The following is an 18,603-nucleotide window of genomic DNA, read 5'->3' on the forward strand; positions in this document are numbered from 1 at the left end:
CTCGCACATTCCAGCTACACACTCTTATCATAATGAGAATCAATGAGCTTTTCTCTTTCCTTGCCCTCGGCCTCTCTGTTTACCTCTATTACTAGAAACTGCCTGTGTTTGGTGTTGGTTGTCGTTTCTATTCTTCTTTTGGCTTTGAGTCTGTACTGACATAATAGCTGGTATAGGAGGAGGAGTCCTATCACCAAAAAGCTCCGGTTCTGCATCAGAGATGTCATCCTCAAGGTCTTCGCCTGCTGCAAGGCATTCAAACATACCCCCTTCACTGATAAACTGTAGAGCGAGAGTGTTGTCTGGTAGCAAGTGATGTAACGGCCTATCTTCATCCCCACTCGTACCCTCACCACCCCAGCTCGTTCGCCTCTTGTAGCCCGGCCAGATTGCTACCACTACATTCAGAAACTCCTACCACCATCAATTGGTTATCCCGCCATGTTTCACCCTCGTGCATTTGCATTGCCTCTTGGGGTTTGACAGTTAGCACCTTCAGCGCGGATTCCGCAGTTAGGTCCACCACACCTACCTCTAACATTGGTCCAACAACCCGAGTATCCACAACTATTTCAGCCATGGCAAAGATGCTGCTCAAGTTCCTCATTGCTACTTGAATTGAATCACTACAAAGAAATTGCTCGCGGATCCCGCTACTTCTTGGTTCTCTTGGATAGTTTGATATCAATCCCTCTGGGCGGGAGTCACTCCTCCTATTCTTGTGGCTCTTATGGTTTCTCCACCATTACGCAAAAAACTGCCTCTGTCTCCATATCCTAGTTTGTCTACCCGAGCAGCATTCTGGTTTGAGTGCCCAAATTTATTACAGGTTGTGCGGGGACTTCGGTTGCCATGGGTATTCCAAAGGTATAACAACATCTCTGTTCCCCTTTCCATCGTTATTACTTCCTTGTAATCATGGTTCACTTCCAGGAACTCAATGCAGAATCTAGCAAAAGATAGTCTTTTCCTTTTTTATTTTGTTGCATCATCCATAAACATAGGTGTGCCACCCACTAAGCTTGCAAGGTACTAAAGTCCATCGAAAGTCCACATTTCTTTTCGGGACATCCATCGCCTTTACCCATAGAGGGATAGAGGCCACCTTGTTTTGTAATTATCAACCTCCACCGGTCCATGGCTTTACTACAAAAACTCGCCCAATAAAAATCGGACCTTCATCTAAAACCATTTGGCGATCCTCCGAAGCTCGTTAAAACTCATATAGAAAAGCTCTTTATCTGTGGTGATATCAAAGGACCCCTTCAATTTCCACTTTCTCTGCAACACTTCCTTTACCATCGGGAATGACAATCTTTTGTCCAGAAAATACCCAACCAAATACTCATCCCACTCCTTTTTACCTTGTTCCAGTAAATCCGACGGAAACTCAGCCACTCCATCAACATAGATCGGGGAGAAAGACTTAAAAGCTACTGTGGATTCAGAAGACCCAGACCGACCAAATAGGGACCTCCAGGACGTGGTTTGAGGGACAGCTTGCCCATTTGCACTGGTCGCAGAAGCCATGAGAACAAGCTAGGATTAAAACTGTCCCAGGAGAAAGAGAACCAGCACTAAGAATTGCCTCAGTGAACTCACACTATAGATAGAGGAGGATTTTACCTTTGAGGCTAAAAGCTATAAACTTCCACTAATAAACTACCACTGTATAGCAATGGAGGATTTTACTATTAGTGGAAAGCAAAACCAAGAAAAACTAAATAAGAAACCTACAAAAGTTCAGTTTTTACTCTATTTTTGGTAAGAAAAGGAGCACCAGATCAAAGCAGCAACCTATGTTATCTCACAACCTATCGCACCAAACACTGTCCCCATGACCAAAACTTTCAAACTTTTTTTTTTTTTTTTTTTTTTTTTTTTTTTTTGAATTTGCATTGTGATGAGCATTTCAAAACAATAGAAGTACAGTTGAACTTGTAATAGCTCAACAACCTTTATTCGATATGCAACAAACTTTGGTTGCAAAGAGACAACTAAACATTTTTTGGTTGTAGGAATTTTAATAATTTTGGAGTAAAATATATCGAAGCTTAAAAATTCTTACGAGTGTTCTACTGATAATTGATGGATGATAATTCTTTGGTCTAAAAGAGTGAAGAGTGTTTGTGTGAATTATTGTTATACTTATTTTTGTGGCACTTTATTGATATCATCCTTGCAACATTAGTGCAATATTGGAAGAACTTTGTGGTACTATTTCTTCATCCGAATTTTGTTTTGCAATGTGCTTGCAGAAACATTGAGAATAGATAAATCTACTATAAGAAATAAGGAAAAATGTGGAATAAGATGGAATATTTAAGCATTTTATTATAAGTTCAAGGTGTGTGTTAGAAGCTTTAAGTTTGGAAAAGGGAATGTTATTTGGAAGGCACACTCTTTTTCCATCCATTTGACTATTAGATTGTTCAAATCTAAAAATTAATGGTCATTACTCATTTTACCCACCCAATCTTACGTTAACACTTTGACATATTCACATTGATGAAGACATAGAACGACATGATCTTCTCTGTTATTCATGTTGGAATTGAATAAATATATTTTGCATGTATACAAATAATCACCTAGAAAAAGAGAAAATACTTGAGGGAGTATTCTAAGTAGGTGAACGCATTTTCTTCAAAGATAATTTTTTTTGTATTCATCAATTCATCGAGAACACGCTCATGTGATAAATCTTTTCAAGTTAGAGTAGTGTATTCTTTAAGGATATGGAAACAATCAATCTGTTTTAGCGATTTGATAGATATTTTAGTGATTTATACACATTAGTACGTAAGCCGAGCGGTGATGATTTTATCGCTAAATCACCATAAATCTAAGAAAACTATTATACAAGCTCGTCGAGTTTAAGATAATTTCATTTGAAAATTACTGATTAATTAATATCCTAAACCACGAAGTGAAGAGGCTATCTCAATTTGATCCCTTAGTTTCTAAGTACAAGTACTTATGCACCATAATCGCTTTCATTAACGATTTCGGTTTATTTTGACTTTATGACTATTTAGTACCTTGAACTTTTTGTTTTTTTCTAAATGGTGCCGAATTTTGTTTCTCACCTATTAAGTAACGAGGTTTCAATTTAGTACCTCAGTTAATTTTCCATCCAATTTCACTAACGGCATTAGCACTATTCACGTGAACATTGTTTTCACTATTCACGTGAATATTTTTTGTTTTTTTTTTGTAAGAATCTTAAAAATAAATTCTTTAATGAAAAATAATTTAAAAAACACTATTCACATGAACAATGTTTTTTTAATGTAATAATCTTAAAAATAAAAAATGAAAAATTGTTCACGTGAATAGTGTTTTTTATTATTTTTCATTAAAGAATTTATTTTTAGGATTCTTACAAAAAAAAACTATTCACATGAATAGTATTTTTTTTTTATTTTTCATTAAAGAATTTATTTTTAAGGTTCTTACAAAAAAAAAATGTTCACGTGAATAGTGTTTTTTTCAAAATTTGATTTTTGAAAAAACATTGTTCACGTGAATAGTGAAAAACAATGTTCACGTAAATAGTGTTGTGTGAATAGTGCTAACGCCGTTAGTAAAATTGGACGGAATTGGATGGAAAATTAGCTGAGGTACTAAATTGAAACAAATTGAAACTTCGTGGTACGAATAGGCGAGAAACAAAGTTCGGGTACCATTTAGAAAAAAAAAGCGAAAGTTCGTGGTACCAAATAGTCATAAACTCGTTTATTTTCAATAAAAATATATTATGAGTCGAAAATTTGTCGCTAAATCACCATAAATCTAAGAAAACTATTATACAAGCTAGATCGAGTTTAAGATAATTCCGTTTGAAAATTACGGATTAATATCCCAAGCACAAAGTGAAGATGCTATCTCAATTTGATCCCTTAGTTTTCAAGTATTTATGCACCATAATCGCTTTCATTAACGATATTTCAAAGGTTGATTTTCAATAAAAATATATTCTCGATTGAAAATTTGTGTGAGACATTTTGTAAAGCTTTTTCAAAGACACAAAATATTTAATAGATCCTGGGCGTATCCCGGGTTCAAAATCTAGTCAACGTTCTAAGAATAATACATGTTTCCAATTATAACTTCGATCGTCACACCTCGATTTCGGATGTAATTTGAAAAACATTATTTGTTCCCCGACTCTTCGATCTCCGAGGTGTGACGACTCTCCACTTCCAAAAACCCATAAACAGGTTTAAAATATGCGGATAATTAAAACCAATAAAAATTTTAACTTAAACAAAGTCCTCTTCATTATAAAACAATTTACAAATGAAAATGCAAATAATATTATCTCAACTGAAAATCTATATCACCTCAAGGGAAAACAAAACACAACCTGAGATGCAATGCTAACGCAAACCACAAGCAGCAACCAATCTTCTTCATCACTAAACCTGTCAAAACTTATCAACTATGTTCATTGAATGAACACACCCGATAAGCAAACATGCAAATCGGTTGAAGATTATAAAATCTTTGGTGTGAGTAGCCCTAAAATACAACATATAATATACATATACATACACAATCCATACGGCAGTTAGTTCCTCCATCGAGGCGCCTTAACTTTTAATGACTAATACAACATTCTCAAGTACAATAATCTAGGCAGGTAGTTCCTCCACCGAGGTTTTAACATTCTTAAGTACACTAATCTAGGGTAGTTCCTCCAATCGAGGCCTTTAACTTCCCACTAACCACACAACAACTATACTCATAATAAATAAGGCATGTAGTTCCTCCATCGAGGCCTTTTATGTTATAACTAAACTATAAACCAACCATATACAAATCATCTATCTAGAGATATATCATTTACCAACTTATTACCATAATTAGATTATTTCGGGCTTTCTTTGTGTGTCCCTAAAATCACGTCAGATCTATGTCTTACCTAGTTTCCCGGCTACCACAATCGCGAACCCAACTTTAACATGTACATCCACATGCCTCCCCTTACATAATGAACCACTCCGCGGCGTAAACTACCCCGGCGGGATGCCGCGACACCGTAAATCCTCACACGGAAGCAATTATGTAAGTAACGCCACTATTCGGCAGAAAATATTGCGCATCATCGCTCTATTTTGCTTAACGGAATAATCAAGCCACTATTCGCTACGCGTGAGGGAGCCGCCAAGGCCATTCAAATTTTAATTAAACGCCGTAAGGTACCCGAAGGCCATTCAACTTAATCAAACGGAAAGGCCAATCACATGAGTTGTGGTAGTCGTTCTAGGATTTTCGATACGTAATTTATTCAGTGTCATACATCTATGACTCATAAACATTTCTACTATATCAACGCAAGGTCAATTACCTTATTGCACTAAGCCACAATCTCTAGAAATATCTCAATATATCTCATAACCATATTTCATACTTTCACGCGCAATATCTTATTGCAGACTACACCACACTCCCGTGGCAAATATTCACCAATGCTATATTAGCATCTCACATATAAAATAATGGAGTGTATATACATTTCTCCAAGATATTGCATTAATATAAATATCCCAACATATGATATCATGTCATAATGCTTCAACGATCACATACATTTTTTATTATAACGATATTAGGAATATAATGTCTCCTAACATCTCAATATCATCACGTGTCAAAATACACAACATCAAGGTCAAATCTTTTTAGATAATGACCACCAAATATATACTAGCTTCCACAAGATTTTATTACTATATGTGTCCATATAATATACACATAAAACGAGTACAATTAAACAAATCCCACGATCCACAATCAAAGCCCAATATATATATATGCTTTTACACACTACTCACGCCAAATCTAAATTAGATAATGACAAACCAAGTTATATAATATCCGACAACGTTTTATTATTACATTTATCAATATAGTCAAATATGTGAAAAACTGGAAAAGTCAACGGTCAAAGTTAACGGTCAACGGTCAAAGTCAAACGGTCAAATGTCAAAGTCAACAGTCGACGGTCAAAGTCAACACATGTCCTAGTCAAAGTCAAACTGTCCTGGTCAAAGTCAAACTATCCTGGTCAAAGTCAAAGTCAACAGGTCCTAGTCAAGGTCAACAGGTCCTGGTCAAAGTCAACATGTTCTGGTCAAAGTCAAACTGTCGTTTCCGTTCGACAGGTCCATGGTCATAGCCATGGTTCATGGCTAAGGTCAAAGGTGCATGGCTCATGGGCTCCTAGCTAAGGTACTGGTTCGGACCCAACTGGCCAAGCCCAAACGTTAAAACCCGGCCCCGAAAGTCTACACCAATTATTTATTCCACCTGACCCAATTGGGATCAATATTAAGTCCTAAGGACTGGCCTCAGACAATATTAGAAATTGGCCCAAAACAGTTAAGTGATCGGGCCCAAAGGAAACTAATTAAACTGGTCCACAAATTAATTAAACTGATCCAAAAATACAAATGGGTTCGGCCCACTCAAAACAATTAAAACGGGCCCATAGACTAATATTAGAACTGGTCCCAAACTTAATAAAAATCGGGCCCAAACAAAACTAAAATAGCCCAAAAACCAAAAACCGGCCCAAGGCCCAACAGCTAACAGGTGTAGAGAAAATAGAATGCGTCCGGGAGCACCGGATCGCGTTCTCTTTCTTCTCCCTCCAACAGATCCAACACCACCAAATCCGGCCACCACCAAGCTCTAACCGACCGCCCATTTCAACCCCACGGTTTTGACCCTCGCCAAAACCAAACAACTTTAATACCCACACCACCTTTCCTCCACGGTTGAGATCGCCCCAAATCTAGATCTAAAAGCTTCGACCGCCATTAATGGCTTCCCACAGCCCACACACAAACAGCCCTCACTCACATTCCAACATCAAACAAACATCAAATCCAAACAAAACAGTTCAAACGATTTTAAAACGCGATAAACCCCAAGTTCTTTCAAGATTCAAAGAACGCCATTAACGCCCCTTCTTCTTCCCGAAGCTCCCAATACATACCCACCACAAGATTCCATTCCATCCCACAACAAGAATACAACAACCAAAATCCAACTAAAGCAAAACAACAAAACCAAAAGCTTAATCCAGGGTTTTCGCCGCCATTATCGACGCCATGTCGAAGCTTCGACAGATTCTCTCAAATGTATCGACACCCCACACAAAACAAAGATTTAAAACTATGTTGGGACGCTTTTGTGGAGGTCGACGCCATTGGCCTTTGTTCAAAGTTTGAACGAGTTCCACAGCCCAACAAAGACAAGATCACAAGATACAGAGTTTAATTACAAATCCGAAATTTAAATAAAATTTAATAAAGCGTAATAAAGACTAAGTCCAATACAACGGAAAATGAACAAGATCAACACAGAAAACCATAAGTTCGTGAAATAGCAAAATAGCTACTCACATGTCGAGCGGCTCCTACTTAATCCCTCGTCGTCCGAACCGTCAGCTTCCACCCTCCGTAAATCCAAGCTTTCATCTCGGCCTCCATTTTTTAATATTTATTATTTTATGAACCCTATTTTCTAGAAAAGTGTTTATATACTTGGGTCCAAACCCAAGCCCAACACGCACTTCGGGCCCAAAACCCGGGCCCACGTATCCCCAGTCCCGGTCAATTTTAATTTTGAAAATAATTAATTAAATTAATTAATAAATAATTAAATATGTCTTTTAAAAATAATGAGGCGCTACACGATCAATACATAAGAGTGTTGTAACTTGTACTCACGACCATTTAGAACTCCTCCTACATTCATTTTCAACCTTTTCTCTTCATTAAGTAAATTGATCGAGACTCTTGACGCTTTTCAAAGGGAGATTATAGGCGATAAGTAGCAATAAATGGCAGGTTGAAATATAGCAAATACAAAATCTGACCATAGCTAGCTTTTTTGTATACACCGCGCGGTTTAAGCGTTTAGCGGTAGTTAATCTGTTAAGAGTGCATAGCGATTAGGCCTAGTAATCGGAATATATCGGGATTAATCGAAACTAATCGGTGATAATTCTAAATAAGATTTTCCATTCCCATAGATAACCCATAACACATGCCACAAATAATTATTAGCTAAATGCATATTTAAGTTAAATGAAAATGAGAAACATATCCAACAATCACCAAAATGCAATAATAACCTCATTACATAGTTTATTGGTCAACATAAGTCAAATAAAAACATATAAAATATGAAAAACACAAAGGCATCAATGACTCCGCTAAAATTATATCATGAAAAAGTTGGTTTAAGTTGGGTTTTATATATCATAGATCTTTTGTTCTATAACTTTATATATATATAAACTATGTTTTGAGAAAAACATAAAACAACAAACCCTTATACCTATTAATCGCCGCTTTTTTAACACCTATTTGTGCTAAATCGCCTTATTAATCGGCATAAATCGGGCTATTAATTGATCTCGCTTAGATCGGGATTTTTTCTGCTAATTGTATCGGTCAAGTAGCTTATAGTGCCTATGCGCCTATTAATCGGCTATTAATCGCCTATTAAACTGGGCATAGGTATACAACAACAATTACATCCGCGCAATGACTGTCCACTTTTGTTTTTATTTTTGTCCGCAATGCTACAGTGGGTTAGGTTTCCGTCCAGTTGTCCGTTCACAAAATATTCCCAAAATTGTCCTCGAAACCAATATTGGCCATTGTGATTCCTTTTCCTCCTCATGATTTCAAATAACATCATGCCGAAGCTGTAAGCATCACATTTTTAAGTTATTGCATTCGCTCCCATAGACGCTTCTGGGCAGCATAACCCTTGGTCTCTCTGAATCCGCTGTGTGACCTGACTTACATTCAAGTTACAAAGCTTAGCCAATCCAAAATCAGAACCTTTAGCAGAGTAAGATCGGGCGGCCAAGGAGCACATTAGCAGCCTTTATATCATGGTGAATTATTTTCGGATTGCAATTCTCATGCAAGTAAGAGAGTCCTTTCGCCGTGTTAATTGCATTAACATATAAATCCGGCCACTCTACACTCTAGTCATTCTTATACAAAATCATATCCAACGACCCCTTCTCCATGTATTCATAAACAAGTGCTTTCATGTTGGCATCAAAGCAAAATCCGGCCGAGTTTAATTAGGTTTTGATGGTATGTCCTGGCCATTGTATTCACTTCAGCCTTAAATGGATCTATTGTTACATCCTGCTTTTGGATTACACTAGACATGTGGTTTTTAAGTATTTTAACAGCAATTTGTGTGCCATCAGGAAATTGACCTCTGTAGACAAGAAAAGCAGAGTATGAAAATGAGATGGACAAAACTTGAATATGTAAACATGGGCGGTCCCGGTATAGGCAGTGGTATTCAAGTGAATACCCTCCGGTTTCTCAAAAAAAAAAATAAAAAATAGTAGGCTTAAATGTTTAATATTTAACTTAACCCATTAGTATTTAGCCAAAAAAAAACTTGGCTCATTAGTTAATGATTTTTAACATTTTGGATTAAAGACTCTGTAAGACTGTCCACACTTTTACTTTTACTCCAATGAGTAATTCATTTCGGTTTTTTTCTAGTAAACTTCTCAAATGTTCTCAATTTCTCAATCACCTTCTCTATTATTTGGACATTTTCTCGGATTCATTTATCAAACCATCTCGAATTCTCAATTCAATTTCTCGCGGGGTTTCATTTTGCTTTTTGAAATCATATGTTTATACTCGTTATTTTTATTTATTTATTTATTTTACATAACACTAAAGAAAAATTTTCGTTGTTGAATTTCCGACTTAGCTTGAATACCCTCGACCTAAACTCCCCGGTCCGCCCGTATGTAAAGCAAATACGGAAAGCAAAACCGAAGAGAAATCTTTTCTTCAAGGATGTGTTTGATTGAACAAAGAGATTCTCAGAATTCACTTTTTAGTAACTCGAGAACTGTGAAAATTTCACCACCTTCGTGATTTCCGGAAGGATTCTCCTCCTATTGAAGGTTTTACTTAATTTTACAAATAATTAGGACAAGCGTGCAACAAGTCTGCGCCAAGTAAAGTTTTCTGAATAGCAAATCCTATCATTCTAAAACAAACTCATTAGAACCCCGCCATAACGTATCGGTCCATAACTTTCGGAAGTCTCTTGAAGAGCTCAATAGATCGTTGTTCCAAGAAACCAAAGTGTCGAAACTAAACGGAATGAAACAATGTTGGTTAGCCCTGCAAGTATCCTCATGCTTCTCCATTTTCCCTGCCGCTGCTCTCTTAGCTGCTTCTCCCACCTCAAAGCCACCATTCCCCAACCCTACCAACGGAGAGACTCCAGTTACATCCACACATGCATGTTTTCCCTCAGACCAACTGTAATTCAAGACATCCACAGGTCAAAGTGTCGATCTGGTCATTGGATCATTGAGAAAGTTAGCGAGGCTTTTTCTTCACTTGTACTCCAACCCTCTAAAATGCATCACACAAAATGTCTCTAACATGATCATGTCGGTATTTAAAACCCGAAAAATGTCTACAATGTGCTGCATGGTCTCCATAAGCATCTAATCTACTATTTTTGCATACAGGGCAAAGACTATCATCAGAGTACAGAAGAATCATAAGACGGTATCAGAGAATGGCACGATACTACACCTGTGACATACGCTGTCCAAGTCCCTCCATCGGAATAGAAAGTAAAAAATCTTTTGCATGTTCCGACTGCAAACACCCAATGACTGCTTTTTGACGAGCAGATAACTCAAACTCCCTCTCAAAACTAACAACAATCTTACTGTAGAAAGCTTCCGCCAAAACTTTTTGTGGTTTTGAGGGGACGGTAGATTCGTGAAGTGATAACCATAAAAAGCTAGTCTTACTCACAAATAAAGCGATGAAACTCTAAACGCAAGTAAAGCTATAAACTAAACTGTTACTAGATTTATCAAAGATATTTATTTTCTACTCTCGAATTTATTGACGTAGAGTTGGAATAGAAGATTCATTCCACTCCTAGTCCTTTAGCATTCAAGTTTTCTACAATTGACGAGTCTATCCAAAGTCTAATGAGAATAATGATGGAATTTATACTACGATGTGAATTCAAATAACAAGCTACGAATAACGAAATGACAAAATGCTAAGAGTTGAATCTAGATAAAGAATTAGAGGAATTTGATTTCACCTTGAATCCAACTTAATAAACTAGCATAGAATTGTTGTAAACCAATTCTTACATTTTTACGGTAAGAATTGGTCGTTCTAATCCCTAATTATACATGACATTTCTACTAATTCATAACTAGCATGTGAGGTCGTCCACCCATTCTCATGGCGAATCAACGACCTTCTAGAGTAGAATAGATTCTTACAACAATTCTATACTACACAATCAAGTTTTCATTAAGGCTTCATCAAACCCCTCTAATAGAGGTTTAGCCTTGATTCATCAAACTATCATTTCCCATTGAATTAAAACTAGACATAATATAAAGATTTGAACTTTACTAATTTTAAATAACAATACTTCAAATCCAATTAATAACTAATAATTGAATAACAACAAGAATTGAAATTAGATCTACAAATTTAAATGACAAAAATTGAAATGATCAAGAACTACTATTTTATTTATCTAATCAATGAAGAACAATCATTCCAATAACCAATCTAAAACAATGTATAAAACTAATTAATTAACTAATTGAAATTCCAAAAACTAGATCTACAAGCTATTTTAATGACTACTTTCTATTCTAAGCTATCTAACTATCTTTTTTTAGAGCTAAGTCCTGTTTTATGTAAAGAAAGAGACCAGATCCACAATTTCGTGCATGGGCTGAGGTCTCATGTTTTGGGCCGGAAAATTGAGCCCAAAGCCCAATTTCTTTAGTCCACAGAGCCCGTTTCAGCTGGCTTTGACTTCAGCAGACATTTAGTCCACTTTTTGCTCCTCTGATTGGGTTAAGGCTTGGACCATTGGAAAGCTCTTTCTGAGCCGGTCGTTTTGACGTAAGATAGGCCCAAATCTGAGGCCTGAGTCCAAAGATATGGTCTTCGAAAGTTCTGCTGATTTGTGCACTATTTCTGCCCGTGTTGACTTTTCAGCGTTTGACCGTGCTTCATAAAGACTTTGTCTCCTTGAATTTTGGTAATTATCACAGAACTTCTTAGCAACCAACCCTTTGCTCCTTTATATCGCCAAAGTGGCACATTTCTGCACATAATTGAGTTCCATACCTGAAATACATAAAATCACGTAATTAACATTAACTCTTATTTATTACTCGTATAATTGGTCTAAAAGTAGTATTATTAAGGGGTTAAAACTACAGTTTTAGACTATTATCAACAGCCATAGAATCAAGGTCAAAATCAGGAAGACAGAGACGCAATGCACTGGTAGCATCATCAAGGATCTCACCCATAGGCACTGGACCACAACTCCTAAGAATGTGGTTCTGAAGCTCTAAAGTCTAAAAACGGGAGGCCACAAAAGTAAAAGCAGAGACATCAAATGCACAATAGATACCTAACCCACCAAGGCGTAATGGAAGCGTCGCTAAACACTATTGGAAATCCCCGAAGCCAGGGCTATCAGAAACTATAATACCCCTCTGAGAACCATGCAAAGGTGCTAATTAAAAGTCTTAGCATTGATCCCTAAAAAATGATGGTGGACAAGTACTGAATCGCAAATACCAACTTGGAGAGCTCCAACACAAGCTCGTAAGAGTGCTAACTCATCTTGTGGATCCTCCAATCTGACTAAACAGTCCATCAAGTCATAGCATTTTCAACACGCTTTGCGAAAGCAAGGCTTATGACAAAAGAAGAATCGATGATGATTTGCCCTCTCAAGCAACAACGACCCCCATATGAGGGTAGGGATAAATATGAAGGAAAGAGACCGGGACTGAAGCAACGTGGATCCAGTGATGGTGAAAATATCTCAGTCTTAGCCACATTAAGAACCAACCCATACGAATGTCCTTCTTCCTTAATCATACGCAAAGCCGCATTTACACATTCTGAATCATACAAAGGTCCTTTTTTTTCCGAAGAAACTAGGGGTTAGGCAGACCCCAACCTGTATTAATCAAGATCTCAATTACACTTTTCCTTGTGCATCCTCTATTATAATATTAGTTAGAGCACAGTCTAAAGGAGAAAGAAAATAGAAAACAAAATCCTCATGAGACTTACATAACTTAGAGAAGTAATCAGCTACCCTATTTGTTTCTCTATACACATGCTTAAAATCAACCAGTTCAAACTGTTGTTTCAAGAGCTAAATGGAAGCAATAATGTTAAGACAATACCAAGGAGGTTCCTCTCATCCAGTTATCACTCATACTGCACTTTTAGAGTCCGAACAAACTGTAATTCGTCGAGCTCCAGTACAAATAGCTCCCTTCATCCCCACTTCAATAGCCAAGAGTTCCTGGGTAATGACCGACCTCTTTATAGAACACCCAGTATACGCTAGCTGAACAACTCCAGCTTCATCTCTTACCGCACCTCCAAATCCATTAAATTATTCTGTGACCGATCCATCAGTATTAACTACTAACTCACCTGATTTAGGCTTAAACCACTTACACCAGATTGGGACACGTGCTGTGAAAGAAACTGGGATCCCCATCCTCCTATTTCTCTCATGCTTTTCCTATGTTTACATTAAAATTTCTCTTGATTGATCCTAGATCTAAAACATTCACAGTTTATAGGAGTATGGAACAAAGTTGCACTCCTTAAGCTACTGTTCTGCGAAAGAATATATATTTAGAGAAGGTAGATTCTATTTGAAAATAAATTTGCAATTTGGTATTGCAGTGTAAATTTAATAGGAATAGAGTTGAAACTTTAAACAAGGGCAAAAGAGATCAAATCTCTGAACTCAAAGGAACCGTGAGTAGTTGACCAAGATCTGCTGCTCGTCTCCGGGATAGTTTAATGACCCACAACTTTGTCGTAATGGGTCAGGTGAACTTAACATAATCCAGGCTCAGGGTGATAAGTTTTACAGGAACAGGCTGGTACCTGGAATGATTGACTAGGTTAACTACGTATCAGCAACCATGTTTGCTCCCATCTCTTCATACCTGTAGAATAAGAAACATTTACATTTTCTGTCACTGTTTTTTCTTTGTTTTTTGATGAAAATTTTCTCACTGTAACTTCAGTTCATAATGGATAACAAATGAAGGCTTTCATACTTACCTAAGAACCATTTCTGATCTCAACTCTCACGTTTCTGAGATTGGTGTGTTTTGATTGGAATTTAATTTGCTCTTCTCTCATTTTGGACTATTATTTCCTCTATGCAGGTTTGGATTTTAATCAGGAGAAATGAAGCTTTTTGTAGTTCTCCGCTTAAACCAACATGTTATAAAACAAAGAGAAGAGGCATCAACACCCGGGGTTGTTGGCAATTGCAACAAGTGGAACTTGTTTAATTTATGTTGAACTTGTTGAATTTATACCAAAACAGAAGACGACTTCCGAAGTCAATCGATTCACATCTCGAGTTTTACACTTTTACCAGGGAGAAGGAAAGACGTGTGTTTTTTATACGTACAGCCAATGAGCAGATCCAAGCTTAACTGTTCGGTAGTGTTCGCGGACATTATTCTGGGTCACAAATTTGGATTTGGTGTATTATTAATCTGAACGTATGGAATTTAATGGTACATATTTCACTTACATTCGCATAAAAGAAAAATGGTGTAGGATCCAAGCTCAATCCACCCCATTTACCCTCGAAAACTGTTTCTTTTATCTCTAACTTACAGATCTGTGCTGTCAAGCTCTGAGCAGAAGTGCACTCAAAGCATGAGTTCCTCAGTTTGCAAAAAGAAGAAACTACACTAAATTGAATAAGGCTATCACTAATAGTAGGCTCATTTCATATCTCTCTTGGCAATCGTCTTACATCATCAAGTTGGCGAACTCAGACACGGAGTCAAGTGGTGCTTTGAGGAGGTCATTCAACGATATCCAGGTATATTCACTCGTACGCCCGAGACAGATTGCCTACACGCTAAGGGCTCCGAGGTTGAAAGTTTTGGCGTGCTGTCACACAAATGACCGAGCTTTCAAGGTTACTTTAAACCTCCAAAACTAAAAGACTAAAGGTTAACAAGTTCGATTTGATGCTGTACAGTAGTAAAGAGAGTTTATGAAAACCACAACAACATCTAGTCATCCACACCAGAAAAGGATCAGAGAGTACTGCAGAGAGATTTTACACTGTACAAATGTATATGACAATGGGTCCAAATTAATGGAACTGTACACCTCCTTTCAAATCAATGGAACTTCACTAGAAACTATAACATATTGCTACACAAAGTGAACGTACTGACAATAAAAGAAAATAAAGACCCACCACTTTTTTTTGTGAACTGGCTCAGAAACACTTCTTGAAGACGATGGATGGACCTGATTCATCATACTCGGCCTTCGAAATCAAATTCTGTAAAATTAACACAAAAAAACAAGGGATTTATTAATGATCTCCAAGTATCTGTAACAGGACAACACTAAATTTCATGTCACCTGTTTGAAGTTGCTCAGGGATGCACGGACAGATCCTCCGATCCAGACACTATGTCTTCTGCGAGATGCTGCAATCACCTTAACATTCATGGTTCGGGGACAAAGCACGCTAATTTCATTCCTCATACGATTTCCAATTCCATCAAACATGGTCGATCCACCACCAAGTACAATATTTTCATACAGATGCTTCCGGAGACTCCTTTCACACTTCAAGATGGACTTACTGACAAGTTCATGGACACCTGCAGTATCATTTCCAACAAGAGATGGGTCAAAGAGAGCCTCTGGGCAGGTAAACCTCTCAGCTCCAATAGCAATTACCTGCCCATCAGGCAACTCGTAACTTGCCTCCATTGAAGAGTTGTTTTTCGCTTTCTCCTGCTCATAGTCGATAGCAACATAGGCAAGCTTCTCCTTTATGTTACAGACAATTTCCTGTCCCGCATCAGTGCTGAACATCTTTCCACTTTCAGTGAGCATATTCATCAAGAAATCAGTGAGATCTTGACCAGCAAGGTTGAAACGGTTCATAGCATCGGATAGGAGATACCCCTCATAAATTGGTACTACCTCACTCACACCATCACCAAGCTCTACTACGACACCTTTTGACGAAACATGAAAATTAATAGACGAACCACAAAAATTACAGAGAGAATAAATCAAAGAGATACACACCAGTTGTACGACCATAGTTATACATTGTCAGAACAGCCTGGATAGCAATGCATAGGCTGGGCACATCGAAGATCTCAAACATGACTTCAGTCATGTCTTCCCTATTTTCCTTTGGGTTGAGTGCTGGTTCTGTAAGAAGAATTGGGTGCTCTTCTGGGTCGACTTGCAGCTCTTTGAATATGTTGTCCCAGATTTCAACCATGTTATCCCAATCCCTAACAACACCGTGATCAATTGGGTAGGCTGAGTTGAGGTCGCCAATTTTAGACTTTGCCTCATCTCCTACATAAGCATGTTTCTGCCAAAAATGTTGAGTTCTACTTCTACCCACCATGCTCGGAAACACTACCCTTGGATTCTCATCACCAGCAAATCCAGCCTAGTGATTTATGAAAGAAGCTAATGCAAATTCAGAAAGCTTTGAAAGATAACACCATAACTTAAATGATGAGAAAAGGCATGTTGTAAGTTGGATAACCTTGGTAGTTTTAGATCCGCAGTCAAAGACGAGAGGCAAGATATCCTCTGCATCGACCATCTTCTATGAATACTGCAAAACTTAGATGGAGACGGAGAATCTATCGTTGTTATATTCCTTAGAAAGTTCAAATAAAGATTATGCTGATTACCTACCTAATCTAGTCCTAGATTTTTGTCCCCATGAACAGAGAGATCAACTCAAGAACAGGATTGAATCTCAGTAAGTTTCAAGTTTGGAGCAGATAATGATACTGATACATCTTAGATGCGTAAATGAAGTAGAGACTTAAATGAGGAGGGAGGTGCTTAACATTCAATCCGAATACATAAAATCTAGCCTCCAGTACTAACTGCTGTTTTAAAGAACCAATTAATACAATGTTTAAGAATAAGTGAAATCCGCCAAACTAACAACATTTAAGTACCATATTTTAAAAAAACTGCAACGGAAGATCTATCAAAGAGAATGTCACCGGCTATGCTTTACAGAGATGAGTGTTGCACGAAATGGACACAATAGACTTAAAAGAACAAGATGCAATCCAAAGAAGAAATGGACTTTTAGTTAATGAATCGAGTCGATTATTAAGAACTTTTGAGCTATCAGAAAACATGGAACAACAATAATAATATGGAAGAAGAGCTGCTGATCAAAAGCATGGCTCACCTTGTCTGTGGTGTGCTTTTAGACGACGAAAGAAGGAAAGTAAACGGAAGACTAATCTGCCAAAACACTAATCCCTCCATAGTTTTTTAAATGCACACAAACACAACTTCAATAAGTCTTCCCCTGGTCTATTTTATTTGCGTTTTCATTGATGTTAAACATTAAAAAACTATGACAAGAGAGTTTGCAACTACCTCATTTTTGTACTACCCGAAATTCAAATGATACAAAGGTTCCATAGGTCCATGTGAAATTCTTTAGCTTAATATGCAAAATAAAAACAGGCTTTAAAGAAACTAAGGTTCCATTTGGACTGGAGGCCCAAAGTCCAAATTGCTACAGAGAAAGAACGAAACTTCTAAACCAACTGCTCAGTGCTCACACAAGTATCATTTCTCCAGGTTCCCAGAGCAAAGAAGGGAGACGCTTTTGGTGCTTGTCAAACCATGTCATCATCTCTATACATCTCTCTAATATCCTAAACCTTTCAACCATTTACTATAAATAATTCACCGTACATTCTTAAATATCCATGCAAAGCAAAACTCACCAAATATGACGAGACTGAAATGCATTTATTTGGCTTTTATTTGTCACACTAAGCTTATGGCTTTGCTCAGCTCATAGGGACCTTTGTAGACAGTGGAACTCATGAAGAGATGAAAACTATTGGTTAGGACGTCATTATTTAGTAGTCGGCGGAGGTGGTGGAGGTGGTGGTGGTGGAGGTTCTAGCAGTGGGAGGGCCTAGTTACGGAGGTGGACCGGCATCCGGTGGTTATGGTTCAGGGGAGGTGGTGGTGGTGGTGGTTATGGCAGTGGTGGGGCCTGCACCACCTGCTGGTTATGGTTCCGGTGGTGGCTATGGAAGTGGAGGTGGGCCTGCACCTGGTGGGTATGGTTCTGGTGGTGGTGGGGGTTCTGCCAGTTTTGGGCCTGGTTATGGAGGTGGGCCTGCGCCTGGTGGTTACGGGTCTGGTGGAGGCCATGGATCAGGAGGCGGGTCTGTACCAGCTTATGGAGGCCCAGGTTATGGAAGTGGCGGTGGGTTTGGCTCCAGGAAGCGGTAATGGTGGTGGTGGCGGTTGTTCGGGTGGTTATGGAATGCCACCTTTTTGGTGGTGGTGGTGGATGGATTCAAGACTTTTGTCAACTTTGCAACAAAATGGTAAAGGAACCTTCTGTTAAACCCATTACAACAGAGAAAGATGGGCTTGGTGTACGGACACTGAAAGAGCACCAGTCAAGTCA

The 18,603-nt window shown here is 37.9% G+C and overlaps 1 protein-coding gene across 11 annotated transcripts; it reads right to left on the bottom strand.

Annotated features, from left to right (window-relative positions):
- Positions 1 to 11,572: 11,572 nt before the first annotated feature.
- On the bottom strand, positions 11,573 to 18,053 carry LOC147497339 (actin-7-like). Of its 11 annotated transcripts, none has more exons than XR_015195086.1 (7): positions 16,684 to 17,346; positions 16,206 to 16,584; positions 15,525 to 16,132; positions 15,355 to 15,441; positions 14,187 to 15,038; positions 14,007 to 14,068; positions 11,573 to 12,203 (listed from the first exon to the last, which is right to left on the bottom strand). XR_015195086.1 is itself a non-coding variant. In XM_086559933.1 (5 exons), the coding sequence occupies exons 2-5, from the start codon at positions 16,741 to 16,743 to the stop codon at positions 15,376 to 15,378; spliced, it is 1,113 nt and encodes a 370-aa protein (XP_086416059.1). In that variant the 5' UTR covers positions 16,744 to 16,755; positions 17,353 to 17,592; the 3' UTR covers positions 15,150 to 15,375. The 11 variants fall into 11 exon arrangements, 3 of the variants coding, with proteins under 3 accessions (XP_086416059.1, XP_086416060.1, XP_086416058.1); XR_015195085.1 differs by lacking the exon at positions 11,573 to 12,203 and adding an exon at positions 17,903 to 18,053 and having other exon boundaries at positions 12,473 to 14,068; positions 16,684 to 16,755; XR_015195083.1 differs by lacking the exon at positions 11,573 to 12,203 and adding an exon at positions 17,353 to 17,604 and having other exon boundaries at positions 12,473 to 14,068; positions 16,684 to 16,783.
- Between the last annotated feature and the right edge of the window lie 550 nt (positions 18,054 to 18,603).

The sequence above is a fragment of the Coptis chinensis genome, chromosome 5 (genome assembly GCF_015680905.1).
Source record: "Coptis chinensis isolate HL-2020 chromosome 5, ASM1568090v1, whole genome shotgun sequence".
NCBI classification, from domain to species: domain Eukaryota; kingdom Viridiplantae; phylum Streptophyta; class Magnoliopsida; order Ranunculales; family Ranunculaceae; genus Coptis; species Coptis chinensis.